The 22127-nt window shown below is 33.7% G+C and overlaps 4 protein-coding genes across 5 annotated transcripts; all 4 read left to right on the top strand.

Annotated features, from left to right (window-relative positions):
* The first annotated feature begins 1465 nt into the window (after nt 1-1465).
* Nucleotides 1466-3941, top strand: LOC110738423 (jasmonate-induced protein homolog). Its single transcript, XM_021918832.1, has 3 exons — nt 1466-1532; nt 1897-2343; nt 3248-3941. The coding sequence occupies exons 2-3, from the start codon at nt 1903-1905 to the stop codon at nt 3440-3442; spliced, it is 636 nt and encodes a 211-aa protein (XP_021774524.1). The 5' UTR covers nt 1466-1532; nt 1897-1902; the 3' UTR covers nt 3443-3941.
* Nucleotides 3942-4380: 439 nt separating this feature from the next.
* LOC110738432 (jasmonate-induced protein homolog) lies at nt 4381-6328 on the top strand. The gene is made up of 3 exons (XM_021918844.1): nt 4381-4444; nt 5166-5573; nt 5858-6328. The coding sequence occupies exons 2-3, from the start codon at nt 5184-5186 to the stop codon at nt 6053-6055; spliced, it is 588 nt and encodes a 195-aa protein (XP_021774536.1). The 5' UTR covers nt 4381-4444; nt 5166-5183; the 3' UTR covers nt 6056-6328.
* A 5949-nt stretch (nt 6329-12277) lies between these two features.
* LOC110738441 (SEC1 family transport protein SLY1-like) lies at nt 12278-16630 on the top strand. 2 transcript variants are annotated; one of them, XR_002514618.1, is made up of 3 exons: nt 12278-12508; nt 12639-15898; nt 16014-16630. XR_002514618.1 is itself a non-coding variant. In XM_021918853.1 (2 exons), exons 1-2 carry the CDS (start codon nt 12478-12480, stop codon nt 14444-14446), a joined length of 1839 nt encoding a protein of 612 aa, XP_021774545.1. In that variant the 5' UTR covers nt 12278-12477; the 3' UTR covers nt 14447-16630. The 2 variants fall into 2 exon arrangements, 1 of the variants encoding a protein (XP_021774545.1); XM_021918853.1 differs by having other exon boundaries at nt 12639-16630.
* Nucleotides 16631-17146: 516 nt separating this feature from the next.
* On the top strand, nt 17147-21797 carry LOC110738453 (isocitrate dehydrogenase [NAD] regulatory subunit 1, mitochondrial-like). Its single transcript, XM_021918864.1, has 4 exons — nt 17147-17893; nt 20212-20451; nt 20624-20702; nt 21199-21797. Exons 1-4 carry the CDS (start codon nt 17399-17401, stop codon nt 21471-21473), a joined length of 1089 nt encoding a protein of 362 aa, XP_021774556.1. The 5' UTR covers nt 17147-17398; the 3' UTR covers nt 21474-21797.
* The last annotated feature ends 330 nt before the right edge of the window (nt 21798-22127 follow it).

Here is a 22127-nt window from a genome sequence, read left to right on the forward strand (position 1 = left end):
ACACTGGTTTGTTGAGAAAAACCACCTTTTTAGGTTTTTTTTATTTATTAAATCACCTTTTAAGTACCTAAATTTTTTATTGCATCACCCCTATTTCAAATCTAACAGATTGCATCTCAATTATCCATTTCCAAATCATTAACCATAGCAAAACCTTCCCTTCCATCTCAGCCATCACTTCAATTACCTCAATTTAGGGTTTGAGAATAAACAAATATTACAATTTAATATTTTTTAGCAAAATTAGGTTTGGTTTTTATAGAGCTTTACTCAATTTAGTCATGCATTTATATAGAGGGAAGGGTCAAATGTTTTTTGTAGTGAAAAAAAAAATTACATGATTTAGGAGCAAAAGACACAAGTTGTGGGCCCCTTTGACATCTCAGTTAAATTTTTCGTCAAAATTTGAAATAGGGGTGGTGCAATCAAGAATTTTGGTACTTAAAAGGCGGTTTAGTAAATAAAAAAACATAAAAGGTGTTTTTTTTTTTTTAAAAAAAGGTGGTTTGTACCAATTTATATATATATATATATATATATATATATATATATATATATATATATATATATAAAGATTTTTTTGTCTTTTAAGTCTCATCTACTAGTACTCTGTAATACTTATTGACTTTGTATTTTTGAAGTCATAAACATTACACAACAAACAATGACGTGAAATATAGGTAGTTTTACTTAGAAAGCAAATACTTGAATGATTTGTTTCGACTTAAAAACGTTGAAATCGTTTTAAATTACTACGGCGTAGAATTTTCATTAGCCTAGTGGGACTTATTATTCATTTTAAAATCCTCTTATATAGTTATTTGTGGTTCGGATTGATTAGGATCTAAATGGCTATGTTTGACCTTGTATTCATTTGAAAATCCACTAAAAAGTCAAAATGGCATCGTCTTATTTTATATGAACGGATGAACGTACTTTGGATAATAAATACGGAGTATACATTAATATAAGACATGTTCACATTTACTTAATTTCAGTTTAGTTCAGTTCAGCTCTAATTAGTTCAGCTTAATTCAGTTCAGCTCCAATCAGTTCAGTTCAGCTTCTAATTTTCCTCTCTCATAAAATTTCATTTCAGCTCAGTTTAGTTCGGTACAGCTCCAATCAGTTCAGTTGAGTTCAGTTAATATGAACAGACTCATAGTATATTGCAATTTGATGTTACAAAAAGAAAAATACTACTCCGTATGAGATACATTTATAATCATTTTAAAGTAATCAAACCACCCCCACCCCTCTTTTTTATTGTAAGATAATGATATTGAATTGACTATTGTCATAACAATGACTATTATTTAATTAGCTGCAATGTATACGTTAGTTGTAATAAAAAAAAATTCAAATTAATAAACTAATACGTCTGTAAAACCTTCGCGAAATACGTATGCAAATGTTATGAACAAAGTCTATAAAACCTACATAATAGGGTATTGTAAATGTACATCAACATCATTTTATTACTTTAGCTTGCAATAATCCTTGAGGAGCATACACGATTACACTCTATCAAGGTGCTTTCTTCCTTTTGTCTTTCTATGGTTTGTTATTTTATACGTAGTACAAGATTTATATTTCTTCATTTAGTTATCGTATAATATAATTATGTACTACATCGTAGTAACTACAATTTGGGTATACGTATATTAAATCCATAATAGCTTTTACATGTAAATTATATACTTCAATTCATCAACGAAATATATTGCTTCTCCAAATTCTTCTTACAATGTACTACGTGTTTAATTTTTCACGATTTATTATATAGAATTGTACATTGATTACAATTGTTGTCCTAATGGTTATTGAATGTTTTTCGATAAAAAGATGTATGTTTACCTCTATAACTAACTTGGTAAATATGAACGTATGCATAAGAAAAAAATGGCATCAACAACAACCCAATCTGAGGAGGAAGTGAGTGTCGAATTGAGCAGCCAAGAGAACGCGGTTATAGATGAGATGATCAAGGACGCGAAGAACTCGTGTCTCTCGGAGGAAATAGTAAACAAGTGTCGTGCCATGATTGTTGAAAATGGAGAACAAAACACGACCGTGGTTGGTGGCATATCTCCAGTGATCGCGTTAGGAGGCACCTTAAAGAATCAGACAAGAGGAACCTTAACCGTTCTTGATTCGAAGCTATGGGCAGGGATCATTGTGAAAAAATATCCAGATCCTCTAGATAGAATTGGCCTATTTGCGCAAGGTTGCGCATGGTTTAAGGGAATTAAGGCGGCAGTGGTGTATACCGGCGAAAATAGTGCTGGTGTTGAATGTGGTTGGCTTCTTGCTTGGGCTGACTCTAAGACCAAGGGAAGGAGGGTAAGTTCACAATAATTATCATTATTACAAAATTTCAAATGATCAATTCTTGTTTTATTAATGTATGAAGGAAATTTTGATAATTACCACCTTCTGTTATGTCCATTTTAACAATTACCACCTTCTATTTTTCTTTTTGAAAATTACCACCTTCTATTTTCAAAAACATGAAAGTTATCACCTTCTTGCCTCCCAACTACAACGTGACATCATTTTGGGCTCATTCTTTCCCTTTCCTCCCTATTTCTCTCCCATTTCTCTTCCATAACCCGATTCTTACCTTCTCATTCACTTATTTTCCCCCAAAAATTAAGAAACTCTTCAATTCACTCCTCCAAATCAAAATTGACGGAAAATTATTGGTGGTTTGGGGGAAAAAAAGTGAAAGGGGAGATGAGAATCCAAATAGGAATAAGAAATGTGAGGGAAATAGGGAGGGAATGGAAAGAATTTGCCCAAAATGACGTCACGTGCTAATTGGGGGGCAAGAAGGTGGTAACTTTTGATGTTTTTGAAAATAGAAGGTGGTAATTTTCAAAAAAAAAAATTGAAGGTGGTAATTGCTAAAATAGACATAACAGAAGGTGGTAATTGTCAAAATTTTCATGTATGAATGACAGAAACCAAAACCGGCTTTGATTTTCTAAAGTTACTGATAACCAATCTTTGAAGCTGCAAACATCAGCTTAATCTTTTGATTGAGATGGTCACCATTTAACAATTACCACCATTGTTTTTTTTTTCGTCGAGATTAGTGTACTGTACAAATTAAATAAAGTAAAAGTTTAGTTAAATCAATAAATTAGACTGATGACCAAATTGCAAAAATTTAAATCAAAATTGATGAGGTGAATTGAACATAGCCTAACATGTACGTATGTATCTGTTTGTATAAATGGGACAGATTTACGCCAAGTGTGGCCGTAAAAGCGAATTCGAGTGTATCGATTGGGAACATATTAAAGAAAAATTGAAGAAAGCTTTTCCAGTAGTTAGGGCTCATGACAGCTCCACTGGAACCTCAGTGTATGGTACAATAATTGGCGTGGAGTCAGCAGTATCAACTGAAGATGCAGTTCTTGGAGTTTTCACTGGTTAAATTCACAAGTTCTTTGCTATGAACAACATAATATGCCGTTGATCCGGACAATACTGCTTATTACCCTGTTATTTCACTGTTTATGTTATTATTTATTTTATGTGTCAGAGTTATGAGGGGTATTCTTATGTTACGTTCCTTGTAAAAAAATGTAAGCGTCGTCTATCGTATCTACCTTGTATTTGTTGGTTTCTATACTCTTAATCAAATAAAAAATGCCCCCCTTGAGTTTTTCCTACATGATGCTCTTTGTAGTGTTTACTCATAATTATGAGTTACTCGATCTAATCTGTATGTTGCTAAAATAAGGTTATAAATAGATAAAAATTTGATTTGATCTGATTTTCAAAATAAAGCTTCTTATTTCATAATTATACCAATTATATTATCCCAAAAAAAAGATGATCTATAGACAAATTATGGAACAAAAAATAATAATTGAACACTAAGTGGAGTCGGGTTTCAAAAAAAAAAAAAGTGGAGTCGAACCTACAGGAGCTATTGTAAGCCCAATTACCACTAAGCCACCAAAATTATAACAACAAATATATGAAATTATTTAGATATATATACATACTAAAATTAGAATGATTTGTTAAGGTTGAAGTCTTTTAAAATTAATTGTTCTTAATCTGTATAGAAAAATGAATAGTCTAATGGATCCGGCTGGCACAAATACAATCGTGAACATATGATCAAATATTTCATGGGTATATTAATCATATAAGACTCAGCAAAATGGCCATTCTAGGGTTTTATTTATATTTGGTCGGTCATTTTTTCAAGTCATTTCTGTCCAATTAAATCTGTTTCGATTATAAGCTAATAACTATTAAAAATCATCTTAATGAGACTTGTTTTATTTTATTTGTTTGTCAACTTTTTTTTAATGTTTCATGAGGCCTATAAATACCATTAGTTAGGGTCTTGGTATGTGCATCAACAACAATTACAACATCTTGTTAGTTTGCAATCTTTTACGCATTATAATACTCTTTTGAGGTAATTTCTTCCTCTAATCTTTTTATTGTGTTCTTTTATACGAAGTATATTGGTTAGTAGTCTAGCTAAGTAGCTAGTAGATTGAATTCACTGGAATGATTGCCATATCAAAAGGGTGTATTAAAGCCGTAGTTTAGCTTTTACCATAACTTCAACAAATTATTTTTTTTCTCCAAATTCTCCCTCATCCTTTTTTTTTCTTTTCATTTTGTCGATAAGTTTTTGACAAAGATTTTTATGATTGAATACGATACAAATTAAACACTAGAAGTCTAGAATTAAACTAAGAATGAAGATTGATCTACAATCTACATGTCTTAATATTCTTAATTGTATTTTAATGTTTTAGGGATCGTTATTTATTATATTGGCATATTGATCATAGTTACAAGTCTTTATTGTTTCAAAGTCTAGCTTAAAATGTTAGTGTGAGTATTGAACATTTCATATAAGTTTTTGAAGATTTTGACTTTTGAAATTAATTAAAAAAAATAGTTTTTGGCCTAGACATTTCATACAAGTTTTTGTAAAAATAATCATAGAAATACAAGTTTTTGGATATGTATATCAAATTTTGGGTTGATGGTTTCACGGTGAAACAGATCGACTCTCCTAATTCTGTGTGCAATGGAAGTATATATGTTAATTAAAAGTTTATCCTTGCTTGCTGTGATTGATATTAACTTCCGGACTATATAAATGCATGATATACACATTCAAGGTACATAAGAAAAAATAAATGGCATCAAGCACGACCCATGTCGAGTTGAGCAGCCTACAGAAAGCGGAGTTGGATGAGATGATCAAGGAAGCCGAGCCCATATTAGCTGAGTATAAAGTTCAACATGTGACCGAGGTTGGTGGCGCAGTATTGCCTCTGATCGTGTTAGAAGGCTACTTAAGGGCCGTAACACTAAGACCCTTGACCCTTTTTGATTCCAAGCTATGGGCTGGAAAAATTGTCAAAGACTATCCAAATCCTCTTGATGGTTCAATTAGTACCTTTGCACAAATTTCCGTAAAGGATGATGGGATTATGTCAGCGGTTGTTTATACCGGCAAGAACATTGCTGGCGTTGAATGTGGATGGCTTCTAGCTTGGGCCGACTCTAAGGCTAATGGAAAGAGGGTAAGTACACAAACATTCAGTTTTTGATTTAGACTATATATCTATTTCAATTTATAACTTATTTCAAATCAGATCACATCATATAAGAAAATAAACTAAAGAAAAATTTGTCTAGAATTACCCTAAAGATAGAGTCATTTGTAAACAACTACCCATTTTTTTTTTATTTGTTTAGAACTATCCACAAGTTAAAAAAACATTTGGGTAGCACTACCCATTAACATTTTGCGTCCAATTAAATGGAGATAAATCAAATGTTTTTTTTTGGTATGTAAATGGGGCAGCTTTACGCGGAGTGTGGTGTCATAAGCAAATTCAATTGCATCGACTGGGAACGTATTGAAGAAAAACTGATTAACTCAGGGCTATTGGCAATTATTGTTATTGACGGCGAAACTGGAACTTCGGTGTATGCTAAACTGACTGGCGTGGACTTTCCGATGCAGACTCAAGACCAGCTTGCTGCAATCTTCAGTGGCTAAACAAGTTCCCTACAATGATCATCATAATATGCAGTTGATCCGGACTGTGGATCACTCTACTTGTTACTTTGTTACATTCTAATGTATTTATTCGTATGATTTTATTCACTAATGTGCTACTGTCTAGTTACGAGGGGCATTTTTATTGTTCTTATCTCATGTCCTTCTTGTAAGAAAATGCAAGCGTCTGCCGTCTATCTACATTGTGTCATTCCTTGGTTTCTATAACCTTGCTAAAATGCTAAATAAAAAAGCCCCCTCTCTTTGTTTCTTTGTTTTTTGGTTATGTAGTGTGGTGTGGTGTGGTGTGTTGTTTTGTTTTGTTTTTCCTTCTCTTTTCTCTTTGTTCTTGGCTTTGCCTCATATTCTCCTCGTTTTAGAATACTTGCTCTATTTCTTCATGCGTTGAGTTTTAGGATAAATTGGAGAAACAAATAAAATAGGGAGGTAGTGGGGTAAGTTGTCAAAACTTTCGGTCTGAGGTATAAAGCTGTTTACTGAAACAGTTTCAACCTTAACCGAGGAAAGTTCGAAAAGCTAAGGAACATTGATATTTGATATTGTAGCAATTGCAAAACTATCCTAGATAATGTATGGAGTATTTTATATTTATTGACTTAGAAAGTTTGAAGTCATATTATTTTGTGGAACATTTCATCATATCGAACGTGACGTTGTGTGACGTTACAAGATAATGGGTGGCTGACACAATCGTGCAACGTTATGCTCCGTAGTAAGCTTCTAAAATACACCTACACCATTAGAAAGTCTACAAGTATAACCTACGAACAAGTTGAATAAAGTGTTATGATGATGTGTCAAGTTATAATTGGTTAATTTTTTATTTATTTTTAAAAGGCTAAATGTACTATACATGTATATGTGCTTGTAAATACATGTATTTTTATAAAGAATACATCATTATAATTTTTTTTTTAAGAAAATCATTTCAAAAAATTAAAATATAATTAAAATTTTGAAATCAAACTTAAAAAAAAAAAATAAAAAAAAAATAAAAAAACAGTTTGCAGACCAAATATTCAGTGTTCTTCATCATCGTTAATGGCCTAATGGGCATTTTTTTTTTATCATTCTGCTGGGCAATTAGGGTGCATCAATTAGGTTGCAGGTTCTGGCGACTCTTCCATCGCACGTAGATCCGGCGAAGGTTCAAGGCGGCGGCTCAAGGTTCTGACGAATTTGCAAGCGGTTTTAGGCGTATGTGGGTGCCTTTTTGGTGCTTTTTTAAGGGTCTTTCTGGGTGGATTTCTTGAATAGTTTTGGGGTGTGTTTCTGGTGCGATTTTCAGGCGACAAACATAGGCATTCTGGCATGGCAGTTCTTGGACTTTTTGGCACCGATTTTAAGATAGGTTTTGGTCAATTTCAAGGAGGTTTCAGGCGACTTTCTTGGGAAGGAAATGGTCAGTTTTCCGGCGATATTCAGGCAATACTTCTGACAGTCATTCTTATTCTCCGGCAGCATATCCATGATCCTGATTTTTAATTATAAGTATATTTTCGAAAATTTATTAATGTTATGATATAGAATCTCATAATTTATGAAATGATTGATGAACGATGATGAATGATGATGATGAATGATGAACGATGAACGATATTAGAACAATGATGAACGATGATGAATAATTTTGACGTATATGAAGGAATTTAATTTTATGATTTCTAAATTATAATTATAATTTCGAATATTAATTTTTATTATAAAAACTAGATTTTCAAAATTTATAATTATGTAATTCTAAAAAAAATTACAAGTATTAAAAAGAATACAAAAAAAAAATACAATTTTAATACATTATAGACATTAAAAATAATTCAAAATGAAAATAAAAATACAAAATATAGGCCAATCAGATTTTTCCACATCATCAAGTTGTGGTGTCATTTTTAAAGAATGACATTGTAGAATTTTTACATTATATATGAGAGACTTATCCTTGATTTTCTTTTTTTTTTTCAAATCTTGGAAATTGTTTCTTTATTTGAAGTCTTTTAAAAATAGTCTTTCTTAATCTGCATAGAAATATTAATAGCCTAATAGATCCGGCTGGCACCAATACAATCGTGAACGTTTGTTTGTTTTTTTTTTTTTTTTTGAAGAAGAAATACAATCGTGAACGTACGTAGTGACTTAGTGATCTTATTGATCTAAAGATACATTTACATGAAATAGACAATTTTACATACTACCTCCGTTAATTGTTATCTGCAACTTTGGGGGTATTATTTGAGAGATGTAAAATATTCCAAAGTTGCAGATAACAATTAACAGAGGTATTCTTCTGTATGTAGGAAATTTGAGGATACCAAATACGGGTGTTTTCAAATACTGGAGATAGTAATTCTATTCTCACAATTAATTGTAAGGTAATTTATGCTCTCAATTCTTTAACTACCCTTAACTACGAGGTTGTAGCTAGGATCATTCTTCACTAGACTAGTAGGAGTAACTTAGCTTGGCGGTGGGGGATCCCCATACCCTTATACCAACTTTCAACAGATATTACTCGGTAACCCAAATCGAGTTGACATGTGAGAGGTTCTAATCTAATATACTACCTTCTCATTAACTTTACAAGCTAAGAAACACTAATAATGCTTCTGTTTTTTGGAAACTCTATTGGATAGACACTTTTCATCTCATTGTTTTTAGGAAACTCTACTGGATAGAAAATTGTGAAGGAATCTATAATTGGTGAATGGTCATGAATATTATAGATTTATGTAGTAATTTAAAGAGCATTCTACCTCCATACATCACCTATATAAATAGTGGTGTTGGACATCAATTGAGAACATGTATCCACTTACATATCTCTATGAGTGTCTTCCATTCATATGATGATCGAAGTTTCTATATGAGGGTTTCTATAATGAGAGTTTCCTTGTACAACTTGTGTGTCCATTTTTTTACTACTTATTTTTCCCGTATCTTTCTCCTAATAATTTTCATAATTCACTACATCTTTATAATTTGCTATCGCGGTGCGAACTCGCATGTTGCTTTTCTATTAAATTTTTTCCCGCTTAAAAGTTTTGATGATGTCAATTTTTTTTGTGATTTTTCATAAGAATCTAAGTATAATCTTTCAACACTTTTATTCTACAAATTTGGAATACAACTCTTCAATTTGATTTTCAACTATCTATTTTTAATTTTCTAATTTGTCTTTGCATTAGCTCTATTTTGAGTTTGGGATTATGCATTGCGATATTGAATGATAATGTTCAAATATAATTTATTTTTAGTGATACGTAATTTATTACGTTACTTTAGCTTCGTATTAATTGAGTTTCTTTGACCAAATTTGTACAATTTCCAGTAGGTGTTGATATTAATTATTCCTTCAAAATAAAAGTTAGGAATTAATGGATATTAGGTTGTTAGTACTTTAGTGCCTTATTAATCTCTTTTTTAGGAGTATTATTAGAAATCAATTTATTTGGTGGAGTAAATCATGGCTCATGTTTATCCACTAAGTACTAGCATTATTTATTTTTTTAGTTTAAATTTGTTATTGTAGGGCAAGAGGCATCTATGTATCTCATGATTGAATGAAGTATGCAAGTATCAGTATTATATTTACTTTTTATTCCAACAATAGGATGATTGATAGTTATGAAATTTTGACTTAGTATTTTGATTTTGCATAGTCTTTACGGCTCCTGCATCAAAGGGTTTTGGTTATTCATCAATTTGGATGTTGTGTTAATTAATTTAAAGTTGGCTACATAGAAAGCATTATTGAATGTATTATTAGGATACCATTAACTACATAGACTTATGATTTTATCTATCAATTTATTATAGATGTTTAATCATTTAACAAGAAATTAAAGCTATTTATTTATACATACTTATGAAATATGAGTATAAAAATATTGTGTTAGGATTTTCACCTTCATGAACTTATACAGTAACAAATTTGAAAAGATTATTTGTATTTGTAGTTCTATACTGAATTTTTTTTTGTTAAAACCGTGCATCGCACGGGCGCACGGGACTAATCTAGTAATATAGTATGATTAAGTTTTTACGTTTGAGTTATATTTGTAACATATTTGAATCTATAGGTTTTCAATTTCTTCTTGAACTGTTTGGTCGAAACAATAAAAATAAAGTGAAATCCCTAATCTTTAAATAAATTAAATTGATAAAACCCCTCTGTTCAATTATAATCATAAACAATTCGATATTAAAAAATCAACAAATTGATTAATTGATACTAATAAAATCTAAGGTAAACTTTAATTAGACATGCGAACAAACATAATGTTCTTCTGGCATGGTGTCTCTTCCTATATACTGCCATTCTCCTTATCTTTTCCGTCGGGAGACTTGCGATTCGAGACCGGGAGACCATCATCCAAAGCATTGCCAACACCATAATGTCCATCACCAATCAATTCTTATTGTTTATTAATCTTCCTTAACATGAATTCACTATCTTGGAAAAATCCATAATCGCCCTTCGGAAACCTCTCAGAAAATTACAGTTCTTGCATTAATTTTTCATCAATGGATAGCGTTACTCTCTCTCTTTCTCTCACGGGTTGAAATTCATCATTCAAGATTCTCAGAAAGTCGAAGTATGGCTTGATTTTGTCTCTATTATTGTATAATTTGTTTATAAAACGGTTGACCCTCCCCAGTATTTGAAGAAGATATAAGAAACTTAGAAATGGATGACAAAGTAGAAACTCCTATTACAGAGGAGAGATTTCGACAATGATTCTTGTAAAGATGGAAATAAATGATCGTATTAGAGTATAAGGGAGAGAATTGATTTTATATGAAATACAAATGAGAGAATTGATTTGTATTGGAATTAAAGGGTGTCTGAAAGAGAGAAATTTTGAAAGATGCTATGTTTTTGAAAGATGATCTGTTTTTGAAAGAGTTTATAAACCTATTTGTTTTTTTTATTTGTAATTTTTGTCATTTCATGCTTGTCCACACAACAATAATAATCATAATTATAAAATTTTTAGGAAACCTAGCTAGTAAGATTAATATAACAACATACAAGAAAATATTGATTAATACATAGTATAAGTATAAAACGAAAGATTTCTCAAGACATTTTAGAGCACCACATAAGAAAATGGTAGATTGTAGTCAATGGAAAAAGAGATTTGAGAATTTTTTTAGAATTAAAAATCAGCGAAATAAAGAATTAAATTTCACAATTTATTCTATTCAATTTGTTATATTGTGCAGCAGGGGTTATTCGAGTTTCTTGGTTTGGGGTTACTCGAATTGCCGGAGTTGTTTGAGTTCCTCGGTCAGGGGTTACTCGAGTTGTCAGGGTTACTTTAGTTTTTCAGTCAGGGGTCACTCGAGTTGTCGGGGTTACTAAGAGATAATGTTACTAAAAAAAAGATAAAGGATCCGACTAGATCTCAACCATTGAGAAAAGTTACGAAGTATAAGGGTATGAGACTAAGAGCATGTTCATATTTATTGAACTGAGATGAACTAAACTGAGTGGAGATGAACTGAACTGAATTGAGCTGAAATGAATATTTTATGAGAGAAGAAAATTAAGAACTGAACTGAACTGATTGGAGCTGAATTAAACTGAACTGAATTGAAAATTAAGCTGAAATGAATAGGCCCTAAGAGATCCATCCTTAAATTATTGTATATAACCATCTTAAAGTTAGAACTTGGAAATTTTGTATAGAACTACCCTAGAGATAGGGTCATTTGTAAACAACTACCAATTTCTTTTTTAAAATTTGTTCAGAACTACACGCAAGTTTGGAAACGTTTTGTTAGCACTACCCACTAACGTTTTTCGTCCAATTAAAATGTTATTTTGGCCAAAATTTTCACTTTTATCAATTACAATGGTCAATTAATGCTAAAATTAGCAAAAACCCCTAAATAATACTAAACTCATGGATTCTAATTAAAAATGCTAATTAGGTTAATTAAGGTAAATTAAAACCTTTATACAAATTGAGAGAGTTAATTGGATGACAAAGATGAAAAAGTGGGCTCCGATAATGTCTTAATTGGACGGAAAATGTTAATGGGTAATGCTATCCAAATGTTTTCAAACTTATGGATAGTTCTAAACAAATAAAAAAAAAATAGATAGTTGTTCACAAATAATCCTATATTTAGAGTAATTCTACACAAAATTTCCTTAAAACTTAAAAAGGTTTTTTTAACTAGAAAATGAACACTAATTTGGTCGATAATTCATTTCCATGGTTGAATCAAACGCCTTGCAAGTATAGGGGTATAAGGAGTTTTGGCGGTGACATTCCTGTATCTGAAATAAAATCCTCTTTACCTCTCTAATCTCATCAACCAACCAAACACACCTTCATCATCTTAATCCGCCATTTCTACAACCTTCAAATCTCCATCTTCCCCAAATCGCAACAATGTCTCTCAATCTTCGCCAGAAACAAACAGGTCTATAAATCCCCCTTCTTACAAATCAAAACCCTAAAAACTCATTTTCCAACTTCAATTTCATTTCAATTCAATCTGATTTCTACTAACCATCTTCAAATCTTAATCGAATTTTGTGTTTATTTTGCAGAATGTATAATCAGAATGTTGAATCTGAATCAACCAGTGAATTCATCAACAGGAATGGCAAACGAAGAAGTATACAAGATCTTGATCTACGACAAATCTTCTCAAGATATTCTCTCTCCTCTAATCCATGTCAAAGACTTACGTAAGCATGGCGTCACTCTCTTCTTCCTCATCGACAAACCTCGGAAACCTATCCCCGATGTTCCCGCCGTTTACTTCATCCGCCCAACTCCGGCCAACATTCAACGCGTCGTTTCGGATGCTGCTGTACCTCTATACGATACGTTTCATCTCAACTTCTCGTCTTCGATTCCTCGGCCTTTGTTGGAGGATCTAGCTTCTGGGCTTCTCAAATCAAACGACGCCGTTTCTAGGGTTTCTAAGGTACATGATCAGTATTTGGATTTTGTTACTTTAGAGGATAACCTGTTTTCGCTTGCTTATAGTAATTGTTATGTGCAATTGAATGATCCTAAAGCTGAACAAAGAGAAATTGAGGAAATTATTGAGAAAGTTGTTGATGGGTTGTTCTGTGTTTTGGCTACATTGTCTGTGGTGCCGATTATTCGGTGTCCGCAAGGCGGGGCTGCTGAAATGGTGGCGTCTGCCTTAGATCAGAGGCTTAGGGACCATTTGTTGGCTAAGAATAATTTGTTTAGTGAAGGTGGGAACTTTGCCTCGTCGTTTCAGAGGCCGGTTTTGTGTTTATTTGATAGGAATTTTGAGTTGGCTATGGGGATTCAGCATGATTTTAGGTATAAACCGCTTGTTCATGATGTGCTTGGATTGAGGCTTAATAGGGTGAGTGTGCAAGGAGAGAAGGGAGGGAATAAGTCGTTTGAGCTAGATGGGTCGGATCCGTTTTGGGTGGCAAATGGAGGGTTGGAGTTTCCGGAGGTGGCAGTTGAGATTGAGACTCAGTTGACAAAGTATAAGAAGGATGTGGATGATGTGAATAGGAGGACTGGTGGCACTAGTGGGGCGGAGTTTGATGGGACGGATTTGATTGGGAACACAAAGCATTTGATGAGTGCTGTTAACTCGCTGCCTGAGTTGACAGAGAGGAAGCAAGTGATTGATAAGCACACTAATATTGCAACCGTGTTGTTGGGTGAGATTAAGGAGAGGTCCCTCGATTCTTATGCCAAAAAAGAGTATGATATGATGGTTAGGGGTAGTATTGATATGAATGAGTTGATGGGTGTGTTTAAAGGGAAGGGTTCCAAGATGGATAAGCTCCGTTTTGCTATCATGTATCTTATTTCTTTGGAGACTGTTCCACAATCTGAAGCAGAAATGGTGGAAACGGCACTCAGAGAAGCTGAGGTTGATACTAGTGCATTTCAGTATGTAAAAAAGATAAAGTCATTGAATGTTCCTTTGACTTCTGCTAGTGCGGCAAGCAGAGGTAACATAGTAGACTGGGCTGGAAATCTTTTGGCTGCTGGTATGAAGAATCTTTTGGCAGGTGATCGGCAGCTGGCATTGGCAAGGATAGTTGAAGCTTTGATGGAAGGGCGACCTAACCCAGAGGTTGACTCCTATGTGATGTTTGATCCTCGAGCTCCTAAGTCTAGTTCTGGTAGCCATCTTAGAGGACCATTTAAGGAGGCTATTGTGTTTATGATTGGGGGAGGGAATTACGTGGAACATGCAAGCCTACAAGAGCTTGTGTCCCGTCAGCAGCCAGCCAAGCATATTATATACGGAACTACAGAAATTCTCACTGGGGCAGAGTTTGTTGATCAACTTGCCTTACTTGGAAAGAAGATGGGATTGGGAGTTAATCCTGTGCCTTCAGCTCATTGATAAGTGTGAGGAGTTCATTTGCTCTTCTGGAAATTGGCGGACTTGTTTGGCATCTATTATATATAGAACAACAGAAATTCTCACTGGGGCAGAGTTTGTTGATCAACTTGCCTTACTTGGAAAGAAGATGGGATTGGGAGCTAATCCTGTGCCTTCAGCTCATTGATAAGTGTGAGGAATACATTTGCTCTTCTGAAAATTGGCGGACTTGGTTGGCATCTATTCCCATCCTTTGTGCAGGGAAGTCAAACTAAGCTAGAATACTTTTGATTTCTGAAGCATCAGTCATAATTGAATACAGTGATATTTTGAAGATGTATCGAAATAGTTATATAGTTTGCAAAAGTGAGTAAATTTTTGCTCCTGAATACTTTTCAAGTTTTCATATTTAATCTCTTTTGATGTATATGTGTGCTGAACATGTCATTGTTTTTTCTTCTAGCATCTTTTTATAATATTCATGTATTCTTTACATTTGGAATTCGTCTTGATTCAAGTAATCTTCAGTAAACGACTTCTAGCTTTTAAGGTGATTGTTATTTTATTTTTGAACTTGTTAATATTTGCAACTTTATGAAGTTCTGTTGGGATATTCTGCATGTTTTTGTTTTCATGTTATATCTTATATGGTGTTACAGCTGCATTCTTGCAACCTTTGTTGTGATGTTTTTGTGTGTACATCTACAAAAGAGTGTTTTCGTGGTCTTGCTGCCAGTAATGTTGCATCTGTTATTTTTCTTTTTAGATTGTAGATCTGAATGTACATCAGTCCATGCTTCTTTGACCGAGCATCTTACTTAGTAGAGGCTTCTTATGACTTTGGACCCCTTTTGGCTGTAATTTTGGTGACAGCTTCGATTCAGGTTTTAGAGTTCTATGATAATTGTTGAAGGCTTTACTTAGGTTAGTATCCATCATTTCTGCTGTCAATACTTTGAGTGTTGCAGCAGAAACAAATTAGCAGGAAAATGTGAGTTTGAGGCTTAATTGAAAGGTAAAGCCTTTTCATATAGGTATGTAGTAGTTTGATTTTCTGCAGGAGACGTAGTTTTCTCATCTCTGTATGTTCTGTTATAATGCTGATGCTTAGTTAAATGTATGCACTTGCAAAGTTGCAAGCATGTTATTACTGTTGATCAGGGTTATGCTGTTGTTTACCTGTTGGCGAGGGTAGTCAGGGCTTTCTCCTATCTAATAAGCTCCGAAAGATTAAGGCGGTTTTCCTCCCAAAATATACAACTGCTTCTAGGTGGTAACAGGTAGATAGGCAGAGCTACTATCTGCTTAACATCTCTCTGCAGTGAAGTGATAGTATAGATGCCTCTAAAACTGGTACTGCACAAGAAGCTATGTAGATAACAGTTCGTGAAGCAAGCCGGGCTCTCACAGAGCAAGAAGTAAGACAAATTCTTGCAGTCCTTGAAAATGCTGCTAGGGAAGAAATTGTGAAAAGTCAGTGTTCTTTCACTTTTTAAACAATGTATTTATAGAAAGGCAGACGTGATTTTTAAGTTTTAGTTTTTCTGTTGCATAGATCTCCTTGTCATGATATCTTTGATTTGTGCAGAAATACGATATTTTATTTGAGGGGAATGCTAAGCAAGCTAAGGGAGCTTTTACCTTTAATCAAAGGTTCATAGAGCAAAGGAACAGCTGGAGATTCTACGTTTATATTTTCAGTTTTAGCTTGAGCTTGAATCAAGTTACAGAGTATGAATTAATGGTTTGAGTCAAGCTTTCATTTCCAACTAGAACAAGGCTCGAGGTCGAGTTTTAATTGGAATTGAAGTGAACTTAGCTTAGAATTTAAATCATTGCTTATATTAATCCCTTTTGGAAATTGTTATGTGAATATGAAAGTTAAATCTTGTTCCTTATACATGAATTATTGATATTGTAGATTTTACACTTGGAGTAAGTACCATTTTCCCTTCTTGTAAAAAAAAAAGGGTACCATTTTCCTTTTGTTATGAAGTATCTATTGTACTATGCAATTTCTTGAGATACCTAGCTGGCATGGAAAGTTTTGATATTGAATTGGATGAGGAACAATGATGATTCTTCGATTAGCCCATCATCGAAGGATTGGTTGCTAATTAAGACTCTACAAAGAACTGGAAAAACAAGGGATCAGCTTACCCAGAAGGAAATAGGAAGTACAAAGAAAGGAAGGAAAAAAAAAAACGCAAAGGAAAAGGGGAAGGACTGGTAAAGATTGTTATAGAATGTACGAGCTCAACTTTGTGAAGGATCGGATTACGATTGATAATCAATTTATTTATGATTTGGAAGAGATGTATGATGTATGACGTATGACGTTTGAGAATAATTGCTGAATTGTTAATCCTCTAAATTTAGTTTCATTATTTTCAAATTAAAAGAAATTTTGATTTAAAGACACCGAAAATTCCCCCAAATGCTAGAAAACCTTCTCCTCCTTTGGCCCTCTCTTTACTTTGGTACACTTTGTTTCCTTTGAACAAAATTAAACACAAACCTTTGTCCCTTTAATTTGTTAAACATTTTTTCCTTCAAACAAAATAAAACATAAAATCTTTGAATAAAAATGACGCAAAATATAAAAACCTAAGTTTTGCCAACTCTTATTTCATCAACAAATAATCTATAGACTATAATTCCCAACCAAAAGAATACAGTTTTACCAATCATATTTTTAATTGAGTCAAGTTACACTTTTGGTCAGCTCTTTAAAAACAAACTGAATATGAATTGGACCGGGCCGGGTTTGGTAAGACCCAACCCTTAACCAACATGAAGAGCCCTCATTTCATTTGAATGTGACCTCATTTCATTTCAGAATAAATAAAATTCTGTGACCTCTATCTCTCTCCTTTTTCCAGCTCTTCACACATACATATTCTCCTTTTTCTCTGTAATTCTCCGACAAAAACTCCATTAAAATTCAATCAAAAAAACTCAAACCCAGAAAAAATGTCTCGAAGACAATCCCTCCAAATCCTTAAAAAATTCATACCCTCCAGTACCCGATCCGTAACCTACATGCCCCGACCCGGCGACGGTTCAACCCGAAAAGTGACCCTAATTCCGGGCGACGGAATCGGACCTTTGGTTACGGGCGCAGTCGAACAAGTTATGGATGCAATGCACGCGCCAATCGTGTTCGACAAGTACGAGGTTCATGGTGATATGAAGAAGATTCCAGAAGGTGTTCTTGAATCAATTCGAGAGAATAAGGTTTGTATCAAAGGTGGGTTGATGACACCTGTCGGTGGTGGGGTTAGTTCGTTGAATGTTCATCTGAGAAAGGAGCTTGATCTTTACGCTTCATTGGTTCATTGTTTTAATGTCAAAGGTATTCAAACTAGACATGATAATGTTGATATTGTTGTTATTAGAGAGAATTCTGAAGGGGAGTATGCTGGTTTAGAGCATGAGGTTGTTCCTGGTGTTGTTGAGAGTCTCAAGGTAAAATTGGATTATTTTTGTTTAATTACTGCTATTATTATTATTTTAATTTAATGTGTGGAATTATTGTTAGTTTGTCAGATTAATATTCTTTTATGCATAATTTTATGATAAGTGTATTATAAATTTATAATGCTTTGTACTTTCACATAGATTGATAGTTTACAATTATCATGCTTAATGAATTACTGTATTATTTATGATTAATGTATTATAATGGTTTGTACTTGTACATAGATTGAGGATTTATAATTGTTATGCTTTATGCATTATTTATAATTGTATTGATAAAGTATAAAACTCTTGCTACTACATTGCCCTTGTAAATCTATGTTCATTTTTTGTTTGGTGATTTACTTTCATATATCTCATTTTCATTGTAACAATTCATGTATTAGTAACAGCAATTAATGATTTGTTGTGTTTGTAAAAATAGTGTCTCTTAAGGTTGTTAATTAAGAATTACAGAGAAGGTAATTGAGGGAGATTTATGATCAGGGATGATGAGATTAAACCTATTGTGGAGGATTGATTATACTGGATTCATCATACCATTAATTTTACTAATACGGTTACACAAGTGCCACTTGGCTCGAGGAATGCCTTTAGTTGGGAAAGTGGGGGTGGGTTAGGGGGTTAAGAGTTTAGCGTAACTTCTGTATATGCATTAAGCCATTGGGAATTTGGAATGACATGATAATATTTTAAGAAAGAAGGATGAGTTGGAAGCGAGACTATTGATTTTCCCCTGTGAATTTTGGAGAATGACATGATGGTTATGTGCCTGATTCGAGGTGTGCAAGACTGGAATTCAGTTACTGTTAAAAGATATGTTGGTTTCTGTAGTGACTAATGGTATCTTGGAAATGATATGTATGCCCATCAGTGACTTATGGTCTGACTTTTGACTATTTTTGAAGGTATGCTATGGATATATAGATGCTAATATGTCTATTAGGAGGAAGAAGGATCATATTCTTTTTATTACTCCTTTTTTAGGGATGTTAGACCAAATTTCTTTTGTTTTCTTTATTTTCTTTGTAACATTTCTATGTCCTACTGTGGCTTTGAGGTTTTGAAACTAGTTTCTGTTTTGTTGGTAAACCAACAACATGGTGCAATGATAACCATCTTGTGTTGTCAGTGTAAGTTAGCTAGTATGTACTATCAACCATAAACCCCCCCTGCCCCCAATTCATACTGTATTTTTTGAAAGAAACCGTCCAACTGAAAGCACTTGAAATCTAATAGGTGTTGACTGTTAAATGAGGGGAGTGCCGGACGGTTAATGTGGTTTTCTTCTGGTATTCTTTGCAAATCTCCTTGTTCTGTTCCATCATTGGAGCTATACTACACTCAAGTGTACCTTAATACTTCTACAGTGTCATTACTTGAGCCATTCGTTATGTTACGAGTACAGCATGGCTCTTATTCGACCCATTACTGACAATGCAATGAGTATGCTACTGTTGTTTAATTTTGCCTTGATGCTAACTAGGGCTTGTATATATGTCTAGATTTAATGATTATGAGATTTCTGTGTGGTTTTTAATGACATAAAAGCTAAAGCCAAAAGCTTTACCCGAATGAATGTATTCACCTATCTAAGTCTGGAGTATGTGGCCATTGTGGTAGCTAAGGAGCAATGCTCTTATAACTGGTAAAGATGGTCTCCAATACCAGTCGACATATTTCTTTGCTAGGCCATGGGGGTAGTAATGCGTGTTTTGGGTATATCTGGGGCTTAGTTTGGGACTTTGGGTCCTTTGGATGTGGATTCTAGTAATGCCTAGCGAAGAGAGAGGATAGTTCCAAGAGAGACTTTGGAGCTTGAGGTGGGCTCTTGAGTTTGCTGAGATCAAGTTTAGAGTTGGTTGATGTGGTGTGGGAAAGGTTGGTATTTGAAGAATTCTTTTTCAAATTTTGGGTCATTAGTTGTCTCTCTGTAGCCTTTACAATACAGTTGTTGAAAGAATTCAAAAGGCCTTAAAGTAAAACTTCAAAGGAAACACAAAGGAACATACATGAATGCTCGGTGTCTTGTATCTGTACATCAAACTATTCTTCTAGAGCTCTATATCAATTTGGTTTATGTTGGCCTCTTTTTATATTATCTCTTGCTATCTTTGTATGTGCTTCTAAATGTCTGCAGATCTATCTCATCTTTGCAATGTGAAGTCATTTGTATTGCCCTGTAAGGGCTGTCAGGAAAAAAAAAAAAAAAGAACTCATTTCTTTTGCAATTGACATTATGCTACTAGTTCTGTTTGAAACGCATAGTCATTGTGTTGCTGATAGTTGGCTTTCTATTGTACTAGGTGATAACAAAGTTCTGCTCTGAACGCATTGCAAAGTATGCATTTGAATATGCTTACTTGAACAACAGAAAGAAAGTGACTGCTGTGCATAAAGCCAACATCATGAAACTTGCAGACGGGCTTTTCTTAGAATCTTGCCGGGAGATTGCAGCACAGTACCCTACCATTGAGTATAATGAGATCATTGTGGACAACTGCTGCATGCAGCTTGTGTCGAGGCCTGAGCAATTTGATGTGATGGTATATATCCTAATTCCTATTTCTTCTCTTCCTCGTGACTATATCCTTTAATATCATGTAATATACCCTGACTACTCATATAGTCACATTTTCATATGCTTTTGTGAAAATAGACAGTGGCAATCTGATAATACATTTTCTGATGAGGTCTGTTGTGTTTTACATTTGACAGGTTACGCCAAACTTATATGGTAATCTCGTGTCTAATGTTGCTGCTGGTATTGCTGGAGGAACTGGGGTCATGCCAGGAGGTATTGTCCTTTAACCTTTGCAACCTCACTATTTTTCAGTTTCCTTTTGTTCATTAAATTTGCGTGTCATAAGAACTCTTAACTTTATATTGGTCTGTGCCATATCCGAAGTATATGCTTTTGGTCCTGTTTTCTTTAACTTAAAAACACCTCACTAAAAATAAGTTTGAATCTTAATTATATTGAAATCAGCTTTAACGAGTGAAGCTAATTGCTCATGACAAAACATGAATGGATCAGCCCCAAAAATAAAAATAAAAATAAAAATGTAGAAACCAGTATAATAGAGGGCAGGGCTTTTGTTACGGTTGCTGCATATGATCATATCCCACATTGGGTATCTATCCTTTGTATGTTGGAACTTTGAACATTTAACATAGTTACTGTAGTGTAAACCTTTATTTGAGTGGAATTATTGATCTTAGATTAAAGCATACTCATTGATATAGAAGCCTTTCCAAAATTTTGAGCATCTAATAAGCTGGATGAACTTTAGGTAACGTCGGTCCTGAGCATGCTGTATTCGAGCAAGGTGCTTCAGCTGGAAATGTAGGGAAGATAGAATTGGTGGAGCAAAAGAAGGCAAATCCTGTTGCTCTGCTTCTCTCTTCAGCCATGATGTTGAGGCACCTTCAGTTCCCTTCATTTGCAGATCGATTAGAGACTGCCGTGCAGCATGTAATTGAAGAGGGAAAGTACAGAACCAAGGATCTTGGTGGTAATAGTACTACTCAACAAGTTGTTGATGCCGTTTTAGCCAATCTGGATTGATGATATCTACTGACATGTCCTTACCATACTGCACATTGTTTCGGTCGTTTCTTTGCAACATAACAAGTGATTATTTTGGGGGAGATAATTCTCTCCTTGGCAGAGTTTCCCTTTTTGAAACTTTTTTGGGTATGGGAAATTTTTTTTTCAACTTTCCTTTATCAGCTACTAGTTTTGCATTCTTTTAGAATTGAGGATTCATTATACCAAATCTTTGTTATGATTACACTGAAACTACTTCAGTAATAAATTTTAATTCAGTGTTTATTTTAAAGATCAACAGCAAAAACTAAAGGGTATCAGGCTAGAACTCTTTTTCCTCAATAGATATGACATTGGTTATGAATCTTATGTTGAATTAATTAATATGTTGTCATCATATATCATCAATATTTTGGGATTGTAACGTGATGAATCGACCTTTTAAATGATATACAGTATTATCAACCCGTTATCGTAAACCTTAACAAACCAGGCAATATTACAAATTTACAATGTGGCATGCTACGAGTACAAAATACAAATTAAGAATAACAACTAAGAACGTTTAATGACCAGAATAATTTGAGAGTAAAAAGGAGTCTACTACTTCTGGTCCAAATTACTCGTAACTTTGGGGTATTATTTGTTCAAAGTTATAAGTAATTTGGACTG

The sequence above is a fragment of the Chenopodium quinoa genome, unplaced genomic scaffold (assembly GCF_001683475.1).
Source record: "Chenopodium quinoa cultivar QQ74 unplaced genomic scaffold, ASM168347v1, whole genome shotgun sequence".
In the NCBI taxonomy this organism is placed as follows: domain Eukaryota; kingdom Viridiplantae; phylum Streptophyta; class Magnoliopsida; order Caryophyllales; family Amaranthaceae; genus Chenopodium; species Chenopodium quinoa.